The sequence below is a fragment of the Thermobia domestica genome, chromosome 9 (genome assembly GCF_964235325.1).
Source record: "Thermobia domestica chromosome 9, izTheDome1.hap1.1, whole genome shotgun sequence".
NCBI lineage: Eukaryota > Metazoa > Arthropoda > Insecta > Zygentoma > Lepismatidae > Thermobia > Thermobia domestica.
Genome location: NC_137462.1, coordinates 42,677,016 through 42,689,459, shown reverse-complemented (window position 1 = coordinate 42,689,459; position 12,444 = coordinate 42,677,016). Strand labels below are relative to the sequence as shown.

At 33.5% G+C, this 12,444-nt stretch overlaps 1 protein-coding gene across 2 annotated transcripts in view; it reads right to left on the bottom strand.

The window, feature by feature from the left end:
* LOC145694606 (cyclic GMP-AMP synthase-like receptor) overlaps positions 1-12,444 on the bottom strand; it is a 52,528-nt gene that overhangs the window by 28,483 nt on the left and 11,601 nt on the right. The window contains exons 1-2 of one of the 2 annotated variants that reach the window (XM_081770994.1): positions 4,683-5,062; positions 134-304 (exon numbers count right to left, since the gene is read on the bottom strand). In XM_081770994.1, the coding sequence (XP_081627120.1) occupies positions 134-304; positions 4,683-4,790 (279 nt within the window). In that variant the 5' untranslated portion in view covers positions 4,791-5,062. Of the gene's footprint in view, positions 1-133; positions 305-4,682; positions 5,063-12,444 lie in introns of those variants that run through there. The other variant, XM_081770995.1, reaches the window with a different exon arrangement.

The following is a 12,444-nucleotide window of genomic DNA, read 5'->3' as shown; positions in this document are numbered from 1 at the left end:
AAAGAAAATTCTGAAACACTGTAGAGAAAGTATATTTTAAGAAATAAGGTAGAAAGTGTGTTAGAAGAAAGGATATCAACAGGAGATTTTTGTAAATGAATAATACTTAAAAAAAAATAATAAAGAAACCTACCTGTTCTTTTGACCTAATGCATTTAGGATCAAGAACAATATTCAGATCATATTCTGTAGGTTCATCAATCTTAAGCTTCAAGTAAGTACTTCCGGTCCATTTAATTTCTTTATAAAGCTCTCTGAATATTTCGTCCGTATTCTTCATATTTTGAATCAGCACCTCTAGTACCTATGAAACAATAAAAATCATATACTCATTAATAAAATATAACTTTTGTGTTTTTATATATACTTTGTTCAATAATATAGTTTGTCTGTTTCTCACAATAAGTACTGCCATGTTTTGCAGTGGAAGCCACGTTAATTTTGTCGTTCCAAATAAACTTTCAAACATGGATCTTTTGTACATTCAAAAACTTTGACATACCGAAATTCACAACCATTTTTCTGCTTTCATTAGTGGTTCAGAGTAGCGATAACTTTTCTTAGTTCACAGTGACATTGCAATCGATCGGAACTACGATGTAATCGAGACCTTTTCGACAAATGGTGGCTAAAATGCTAAAACCAAACTATTCTTGAACATAAGGCAGGGGTGCCGGTTGACAAATGACTGAAATATAACTTGTTGCGTTCTATCTCTGAATAGTAAGTTACGTTGTTGAGTTGCATTAACAGTGAATGTCAAAAATCAGTTCCTTAATTACATTTCTTTTCTCTAATTTTTTTAAAATAAAAATGTCTAAGACTCATTTCTTTTATTTATTTTTTTTAAAGAAAACGGAAGAAATCGTTGAACGAGGAAAATAAGAATATATAACATAACGTGTCAGAAAAAAAAATACGAGAAAAAGCTAAGATCTAGGAAAAATATATCACATGCACAAGTTCTAAAATGCATAGGATCAACATCTCAGGGAGAGAACTTCTGTAGCGGAACGGTTAGTTTACACATAGAATATTCAGCTTTCATTTAATCTGGTAACCGATCACAAAAATTACTAATGGTTTGTGTAAAAGTAAGAAGTTAGATGTTTTACAGTGTAATTGCTCTCTCCAATTACTTTAATTTCTGATTTGTAGTATAGAATTTTTATTTTATTTTTTAGATTTTCATTCATGAGATGAGTTAATGAGGGAATACGTTTCTAAGAAGCAAGTTCAGTTTTTTTTTTTTTTTTTTTTTTTTTTTTGGAAAATTTCAAAATAGAGCTTAAGACTATTATTTGGTACGTTTAAAAGTAAAGCAAAACCTATGTATTCATTAAACTATCACACACTAAGTATTGGATATTCTACAATATTATGACTTTAGCGTTAAGCGAAAACAAAATGTACTATACAAAGATGGAACTTATAAAAAATTATGGATTTCATAGAGGTAAATAAAATGATATATAAGTGATTGTAAATTCTTATGCATAGTTTTCGAGAAAATTGGTGTTTCATTTTTGTATACCTAAAAATGTATATGCTCTATGATAATCACACCATCTATTAACAAGAAACTGATACTAAAGTATACGAAGAGCAAGTCTTTCATTATGACAGTATCAAAACGAATATGGTTAATGAGATATAACCTAAAATTATGACCTAATCTTAATCTTTTAAGTTTTGTTTAAACATTATGTTTTCTTAAGATAAGATATGTATATCATTCAATAGATCACATCGACATGCTTGAAAGTGAATTATCATGCATACTTTTCGAAAATATTGAGAGACATCAAGTTTTATACGGTTGAAATGCATATCGTTTGTTATAAATCTCATGCTGTTGATAATTTTTATTCTGCTTGAAAAAATATTATTATTATTATTATTATTATTATTATTATTATTATTATTATTATTATTATTATTATTATTATTATTATTATATGTTGTACAATTAACAGACTTGTTTCGTATGTATTTAACGGGAAATTGTTGGTAAGGTTTAAAAGAAGTACTTCTTTAATTTGTAATATTATTTCTGGAATACCTCAGATCTCAAATTTGGTTACTTTACTAATTTTGTTGTTTATTAATTATATATCTGAGAATATTATTTGCAATTATTGCTGTGTGCAGATGATATCAAAATTTTTCATCCTATTTTAACAACGTACGATCATGTACTTTTACAAAATAAAATTAATACTATTGTACGTTGGTCAGAAATATTTTCTCTACCTTTGAATATGTCTAAAACCCAAGGGATATCTTACTCCAGGAAAACAAACCCCTCTATATATGAATAAAATATTGAAAACATCAAATTAAATTTGTTAAATATGTAAATGATTTAGGAACTACTTTGGATATGAAACTACTGTTTCATAAATATCTTCAGGTTATATCACCTAAAGCTAAAAGAAATTCAGCACTTATTAAATGGCTATGCACAAATTTTAACTCAATTAATACATGCAAGGTTCTTTATCTATGTAATGTTCGGTTCGGTCTTGTCTTGAATATGCAACTGTTATTTGGAATTGTGCACCCAAATATTGCAAACTCTACTATTGAATCTATTGAGAATAATTTTCTTGCGTGGCTAAAATGGAAATTCAGCTAATATGATAATATGAGCTTAAATGCCATACTCGAGGATTTAAACTTATTAATCCTTCGTGATAGACGCAGCCTTTTCCATTTAAAATTCTTACATAATCTATTACATGGAGTTTTTTTTTTTTATTATTATTATCCAGATAGTTTTATTTCGTCAAGAGGCCCTTACTGTAGAACCAGGAAATTTGTTTGCACTTTGTTACTTTCTACATCGTCTAATTACACCATTATTGAGACAGTTAATAAATTTCATTTTATTTTACATCTATTTCAATCTAAATGTTCAATCGTTCATCGTCAATTCGTTCAACTTTTTAAAAGTTGTTAGTTTCGTTCGAATAGGCGCCTTTAATTCATATAAAAACGAAACCCAATATCACCTACTGCATAGAATAGCGGTTCCTAACCTTGTGTATATAGTCTACTAAAGATATAAATTTTCAAAATAACTTTTTCGTCACTAATATACTTATATTCACGTAAGAAAAAATAAATACAATCCTTTCATATAGTATAACTTTCCCCTTATAACACTTAAATCCCAGGTAGAGCTCCCTCGTGGCTATGCGGTTAGCGTACATACCTTTGGCATGCGAGATCCGGGTTCGATTCCCGGCGGGAGCTCATGTGGTTCGAATTCCTCGTTAATCAGTAGGTCTACGTCTCATATAGCCTCGCTGCTGAAAGGGACGATAAACTAAAATCAACTCAATTAAATTCCAGGTAGACACGGTGACGGCGTAATTGGGAGTGCTCACCTCTGGTGCGATCCCCGGCCACACAAGTTTGTACTGAACATCATGTCCGTGGATTTTCTCGGGTTTTTTTCCTTTCCTCCCTCATTCTAACTTCATCAATGGAGTCGTCCATTTCTAAAACGGTCCTTGTCCATTTACAGAAAATCCGAGAAAGCCGAGGAAAACTATAGGATCGATGCCTTTTGTAGAATTGAAAATACTTGAGGATGTTCAAGTTTTTCACATGAACACACTGAAGCATTCGCAGTTGTGTAAAACATGCAGATCCTACATTTTTTCTAAGCTTTCTGGGGTTTTCTGTAAATGGACAAGAATCGTTTTGGACATGGACGACTCATATTATTTCGTAAATTTGATTTAAACTAATCGCTGAGCAAAACAATGCGTATTGTTTTGCTCAGCGAATAGTTTAAATCAAATTTACGTATACTAAAAGCAAAGCTTGAACAATGAAAAAAAAAAAATATTTCGTGATCATTCTAATTCGTGATTTCACTTTAATTTCAATTCGATTAAGTGCCCATATACATAGTTGTACTCTTTACTCTGCAGATATTATTAATATTATTTCGTTTCTGATTAGTATTCTATTTGTATTCAGTTCAATAGCACCAGTAGCGTATTTATGTGGGACTTCCGGGCTTAATCCCCTCCCTCCGAAATCTTACTATAGTGAAGTAGAGTTCCTCCGTGGCTAAGCGGTTAGCGTACGCGTCTCTTGTGTGGGACACCCGGGTTCGATTCCCGGTGGGAGCTCATGTGGTTCGGATTCCACGTTAATCAGTAGGTCCACGTCTCATATAGCCTCGCTGCTGAAAAGGGACGATAAACTCAAAATCAAATAAAATTAAATAATAAAGTAAATAAAATATCTTGCAGAATTTTCATATTTCCAGGTAAAGCCCTTCCCCCGGAAAGTTAGCAAAGCCCCCCCCCGAAACAAAATCGTAAATACATGCCACTGAATAACACTATTTATATTGCATACTTATAATATTTGTTCAACTTTAGGCAATGTTTACTGATACTTCATTATTATTAAATTACAATAATGTTGTTGAGTTGAGTTGATTTTGAGTTTAACGTCCCGTTCAGCAACGAGGCTATATGAGACGTGGACCTACTGATTAACGTGGAATCCGAACCACATGAGCTCCCGCCGGGAATTGAACCCGGGTCTCCCACGCCCAAAGCGCGTACGCTAACCGCTTAGCCACGAAGGAGCTCAATAATGTTGTTATATAGAATAAAATAAGTTCCGTGGATAAGTTTAGCATTAGGTCTACTTACCGTTTTCAATATTGCTTTAGATGCTTTCGCTTCATCACTTTTAAGTTTAATTTGACTTAAAACTAATTTCAAAGGATTTTCTAATTCTTGATAGCATTTCTTATCCATTTCGTAGGAATCTTGTATTCACTCAACCCAATTACTCCTTTGGTATTCACGACATGAAGCACAATACGGAGCTCGTTATGTGTTTTTGTTCATTTATTCCCACAGCTGCTGTATAATATATTTTTCCTCCTTCCTTGTATGTATCTACATGAAATGCTGGTGAACAATTTTTTGCTGTATACATGGTAGTCAATATTGCCAACCCACGCAGGAAAGTAGTATCATTAATGATAAGAACTGTATTAGTTATATTCAACGAACATAAAAAGTTCATTACTGAATTCTTTGTCTGTCTGCGCGCCAGGGGCGGATCCAGGACCGACTTCTGGGGGGGGGCGGTGGGTTGTCATACTGCTACTTTTAAGGGCTCTAAACTTTGCGATGGGTTTTATTTATATATATAAAATAAGAAAGTTTCCTCTTCTGGGGGGGGGGGCTGGATCCGCCCCTGTTGCGCGCGCGTTTGTGTGTCTGTGATTTTTTCAATTTTGAGCCCTCCATTCGATAGAGCATATTCGCGTCACTCTTACCGTTCCCGAGATACTGGCCAGAAAAGTTTTGATGTCGGGAGATTTAAGGAGCCATATCTTGGGAACCGTAAGTCATATTGGTGTTGATCAATACCTAAGAGGATGGTGAACATTTTGGTACTGGCCACCGTTCCCCAGATATTAGCTAAATAATTTCGGATTTCGGGAGATTTAAGGAGCCATATCTCGGGAACCGTAAGTCATAGAGAGATGATATTTTGCAATTTTTTTCAATTTTAAGCCTTCCATTTTGAGCATGTGTCTTCGTAGAACAACATATCGTAGAACGTTTAACAGAACTCTTAAACAAAACATGTGGAAAAAATTTACTAGCCAAGGAAATTATAAATGGGTAGATATAAGAATTGTTTAATTAGTATAATAATAAAGTAAATAGAACAATTGATATGAAGCCTGTAGAAGTTAATAAGAAAAATTAATTCTTTTTAAGCTCGTGCTGGCAATGTTCTTGGAGCATTCTCAACTGGTTTTCATTTATATTCCTTGCAAAAAAAAAAAAAAAAGAAAGAAAGAAAAAAGAAAAGAAAAGAAAAGAAAAGAAAAGAAAAAGAAAAAGAAAACTCCACTTTACTGGCCAAAGGAAGTTTTATTGGTCACACTGCTTGATAGTTGGATGATATGGGCTCTATCACAACTATTTTGGTGTTTCTACACAGGAATTTGATAATTTTTAATTCAATCAGTTTCCCAATTACTTTTTGCTTTTTGGTTCATTTGACATTCTACAGTTAGATTCTCCGAGGCTAAGACAATGGTGATAAGAAATGAAATATTTCAGTTTTACATCCCACGTTTATGTCCTGGGAGGCTAAAGGAGACGGTGATAAGTGAATTAGATGGTGGAACGAATAAAGTGGGAGGAAACGGGAGAACCCGGAGAAAACCCACGCATACGGTGTTTGTCCACCACAAAGCTCACTTGGCGCAAACTGGAATCGAACCAAGAATCCCATGCTCCAGAGGTGAACGCTCTACCATTGAGCCACCTCTGCCTAATAATGGTGATAAGAACGAACGAAATTGTGGAAAGAAGAAAGTAGAAGGGAGTGGAAGAATCCACACACACGGTGTTTGTCTACCACAAAGCCCTCTTGATGATAGCTGAGGTCAAACTGGGGATGGCACAGACCAGAACACTCTACCACTGAGCCATTGTGGCCCCTAATTCGCTTTTCTTCGGTGTTTAGTGAGTATTCATTTTTTTCCCATCTGGAACCAATTTTGGAATCACACACATAGAGTGATAAATCTACGTACAATCTCAAATATTAAGTTTCTCTATTTTTTCTGTGATAATGTATGTAACTTTATATTTAGTAAAGTATAGTATTGTATGTGTTAAATGCAATTTTAGACACACTCAATAATTCGATACATTCGCTAATTCAGCACCCGTCTTTGCAAGAAATGGCCAGGTTAGCGAAAGTCTAATGTATGTCTAAAATGACCAAAAGTGGGGTTGATTCCTTCGTGCATATATCTTTCAAGCATATATGTAAGTTGTCCATATAAATGCAAATATTCCACATACACATATTTCGAGGAAGGAGAGGAGAACAAAAGAAATAACTATCTTTTCGTATAAAACTATGTAGTTTCGTTATATGTAATTGTGAAATGTCAAAAGTTTTGGGAAAAATTTTCACTCTTTACTTTCTAATTTACTCCTATTCTACCAAGTGTGACAGCACTTGGATGGAGAACAATTTTACATATCTCAAATGATTTGACAATTTTTGCTCTTTTCAGTTACTGCTGAATTTGCCATGGTATCTCAAAGCGAAAACAGTATAGAATAAATAATAACATGCGAAAATAATGTGATTTCAATATCTTTAGAGCTCCTTCGTGGCAAAGCGGTTAGCGTAAGCATTTTTGACGTGACGTAAGATACCCCGGGTCGATTCCCGACGGGAGTTCATGTGGTTCGGATTCCACGTTAATCAGTAGATTCATGTCTCATATAGCCTTGGTCCTGAACGGGACGTAAAAGTAAAACTCAAAAGTAAAAAAAATCATTCAATATCTTAATTAACTTAAGTTATAAACACGTACTTATGAAACGATAAAAATACTAATATTTACAAAAACACATAATAATATTTTCATAATAATAAAATAATATTGGTATTATAAAATTAATTTTAATATCTACAGTAATTTAATAGGTGTAAAAAAAATTAAGAGTAGAAAATATTTCTGTTCTTGTTGTCTGTATAAAGTGTATGTATATTTGTATTTGTTAGTTGGCTCCCAAACAATAAAACGAGTTGTATCTCCTGAATATGTTATGTAGTCCATATTTCATTGATCTATGACAATGCTTACGACACTCCTTGCAGCTTAATCAATGACAAACACGCAAATACACTCATACACACACGTTTACACGAAATAAAATTCCATAGGATGACCCACGAAGGTTCTTCTCACTTCGTGGACTTAGATTGATTGTTTATTTTGTTACGTCCTCTTTATGCTGTCCCTAACAAATGTGAGTATTCGTCCATTCAATTACATTCACTAATAACCTTAGAAATGATGTATAATTATTAGAGTACATATTTCTATAATGTAAAAAGTAAACTTGCTTGTAAGACAAATTTTAAGGCTGTCTCGCCTCGGAAAGTGAACGACTCTGTCTCGTCACGAAAATTCTGTCTTGTCTTGTGTCATAGAGGATGAAGGACAAATTACTTTAAATTACTGCAAAATACACACAAATTGACCCTCTCACTCTAAAGTCTCACGCCAAAGACTCGCTTTTGCTCGCAACGAAGTGTTGTCATACAGCACAAATAAATATTTAGGAATATACTAGACTCAATTACTCGCTTCGCTGGGTTAAAATTAGAAAAATTAATAATATATTCCGTTAGTCAGTCAATTTATACTGTTAGTGAAACGCTCTCTGATATCAATCATTTTTGTTCATATATACGTATATATATATATATATATATATATATATATATATATATATTCCCCTCCGCCACCCCTAAGTTGCACTGTTAAGGGTCTTCACTAGAGCGAAATTAAACTACCGCTAATTTTAGAGTTTTTGTGTAATATCTTCAAAACAAATAAAAATATTCGAAAAGCAGAAACGTAGTGAACTAGACTATACGATTTTACATGTAATACCGTTATCACAACTCATCTATCTTCTTACGATTTGCAACTGTAGCTAGTTTTAGTATTTTTTGCGGGTTCTGTAAATAGCGGCATACCAAAAGCAGATATGTGATTTGTGGTGAAGGTATCACATGCAAAATCGTATTGTCTAGTTCACTACGTTTCTGCTTTTCGAATATTTTCATTTGTTTTGAAGATATTACACAAAAACTCTAAAATTAGCGGTAGTTTAATTTCGCTGTAGTGAAGACCCTTAAAGTGAAATGATAAGAAAACATCCCAGATCCGAACCTCATCTATGTTGAAAATTTGATCGAGATCGGTCCGGTGGTTCAAGAGGTACGAATATATATAGATTCAGAATTAATTGGGCAACTTATTATTATTATTATTATTATTATTATTATTATTATTATTATTATTATTATTATTATTATTATTATTATTATTATTATTATTATTATTATTATTTCATTATTATTATTATTATTATTATTATTATTATTATTATTATTATTATTATTATTATTATTATTATTATTATTATTATTATTGAATCACACTTTAAAGTTTTATATGATTATAATTTAGTGTTAACTGCAATAAGTTGTTAATTGAGGAGGTATTAAACAATATGTATGCAGAGAAAAATTTAGCTTCAGATATTTGATCACAATTATAAATTTAGAACCAATATTTGATAATATATTATTTCCACTGATAATATTGATATTATATTATATTATGATCCCACGTATTTACCCGTAATTGTTTCAGAGACAGATATTTACCTCATATATTCTAGATGTTCACACTGCTCTTGTGGCTAGTGCATGTGTTTTTTTTTTATGCACAGGGTCTCGAGATCGATTCCCGATTAAGAGCATTGAACCTACTACACTAGTTTAATAGGTTTCACTTTAAATTGTAGGTTCCATACTATACATCTTACTGCTGACAAAGGACGTAAATATAAATCAATCGTATATCCGAATGGTTATTAGTAATCAATTAAGAGCGAGTGAACTTCGGTCTAGAAAGCCCAAAATCATGAAAATAGGAACCGATTTGCCGATACTTATAGAAATTGTCTGGCTGACAATAGTCCTTCAGTGGTAAATATGGAGTTGCAATTAATAGCAAAAACAGAATGAAATATTATATAACCAGTAATATCGACCAACAATCCTTGTCGAAAGAAGGAGGAAGTCCATTGACACAGATGAGAATTGTTAGAGGAGTTTTTAAGCTGCGCTCTTAGATATAGGATATTTTAACTTAAGCTAAAATAAACTTCCTAACGTTACAACTCATGCAGGATTTTACCTAGCCAGACAGGTTTATTTTACTTTATTTTTTACTAGCACAGTGACGTGTGACTAGCACATTAACTTACATCCCTGATAATTCTGGCTTTCCAGACCAGAGTTTGCTAAACTTTATTTCTAATAGCTACTAAGATGCTCCTTAATGCTAGATCATTACCGAAAATTCAATTATCCTATCGGGAATCGAACACCGATCATGAAGACAGAAGATGCCTATTAACCATTCTGCTAATGGGATTACCAAACGTCCTGTTGTACTGTTTTTTTCTTTTCTTTTTTCTTTTTCTTTCTTTTTTCTTTTTCTTTCTTTTTTTGCCGTATAAATGATCCGGGTTCGTTTTTAGGAAAATGGAAAAATGTTCTCTTCATTGAGTAGAAACTACTCTCCTTGAGCTTCAGTATGTATGTAACAACAGTGTCATTTCAACTTTTCTTTGAACGGGGTGCAGTTTCATGTTTCTCAATACTAAGATGTCGTCCACATATGACGTAACGCGGCAAAGGGGGGGAGGGGGTTCGGTCTTGTGTTACGAGGTGTTACAAGGGAAAGGAAGGGTCCTCCTTACGTAACGTCCTCCCTTTTTTTGCTGTAATTTTTATTTTATTGTCAGATTTACATGCAATCATTTAAACAAATAAACTATTTATTATTTTCTTTTTTCTAAATAAACTAGGAGAATACCCGTTCTTCGCATGGGGAGAATACGTTTCATTTTGGACGTAAAGGGCACCAAAAATGTCAACAATTGAACCATACAAAAAGGATTCAAAGGCGCACTAGCCACCAGCATGACTGGTGACGAACCCTACACATATTAAAATACAATAAAACTCCGTTTTGTGTCTATAGCAGCATTCTATTTACGGTACACGCTTTTCTGGAGTTAGTTGTTAGTGATCGTAATCACCGCAGACGTACTGCCTCCCCCTGCAAATGTGAACCCCTTCCAACAAATACTTCTGGGTGTGCACCTGTAGGGGAAAGCGGAGTAATGGCACGCTATGTATAATTGCACGCAGCCCTGTTTACAAAGAAGCATAAGAAAGAGAAGGCCTACATGGGGCTCTATCCCCCCAACAACGTGCCCAACGAACCTCACTTGAGTAGGAGAGCGCTACAGAGAACGTACTGCGGAGTATGACCATATATTAAAAAATCTTCGTTTTTCTTAAAAAATTTCACCAATTTTCCTTAAAGGCAAGTTCAAACTTACTTCTGGGGTACGATATTTTTGTAGTTAATGTGTATGAATAGTCAATTTAGAATAAATAGGGTTAGTATTTTGTTATATTATTTACGCATGTCATTCAAGAACAAATAATAATAATAATAATAATAATAATAATAATAATAATAATAATAATAATAATAATAATAATAATAATAAAAGAAAAACAATCAAGATGCCTGATTTAGGATAATAGCACGCATGAACACAAGAGTGCGTGTAATTACATTATTGAATGGATAATTTAGAAATAATACTCTAAACATTAACCCTAGGAAGACGGAGGTATCATCAGTCACATGGAAGCTACTATTAGAACAAGATTAAAAAAAGGAGATTTTGGTGGATCTAGAATAGGAAGGAAACCAATATTTACGACACAACAACAAGAAGAAATCAAACGCCATACCATGACATTGTCGAACCTCTTCTATGGGATTGCTTTAATGGAGCTTCGTCGAATTGCCTTTCAATTTGCAACACTAGACAAGTTATCGAACAAGTTTTTTTTTTTTTTTTTTTTTTTTTACAAAAAATAAGATGGCTGGTAGAGACTGAGCTGAAGCATTTTTGGAACGTAATCCACAAATCCACAAGTAAGTATCAGGAAACCAGAAGCAACATCTCTACCGAAAATTACGGGCTTCAACAGAGACGCAGTGAACAAATTTTTGACAACTACAGACAACTTATGGACAAACACCACTTCTCTCCTTCTAGGATTTTTAACATGGATGAAACGAGAATCACAATAGTTCAAAAACATCAGAGAATTCCTACTCCTAGAGAACTAAAACAAATTGGAGTAGCAACAAGCTTAGAAAGAAGAAGAAACATTACAGTAATCTGTGCAGTGAGTTCAACTGGAATTAACGTTCCTTCACCGTTTGTTTATCCAGGACAAAATAATTACGAACAGAAACGAAGACAGGGGCAGATCCAGGGGAGGGCGTTCGGGGCGATCTCCCCCCCAAAAAAGAGAAAAATTTCTTATTTTATATATAAATAAAACCAATCCCAGAGTTTGGAGCTCTTAAAAGTAGCTGTAAGTAGTGGCATTACAACCCACCGCCCCCTCCAGAAGTCCGCCCTGGATGCGCCCCTGAACGAAGAGGACCGCATGGATCAATATACATATCTTCAAAAAAATTGATAGTCAAATGAAGATACCGTCATGCTTTGGTTAAAACACTTTGTAGAGATTACTAAACCATCTGTTTAGAATCCAATTCTTCTCATTATGGACAATCATCAAAGCCATACGCCACTTCCTTCATATGAATAAGCAAAAGAAAATGGTGAGATCATGCTTTCTTTACTACCATATAGTAGTGTTAAATTGCAGCCTTTTGACATTTCAGCGTTCAGTCTCCTCAAATGTGTATACAATGATGCTTGTTATTCATGGATG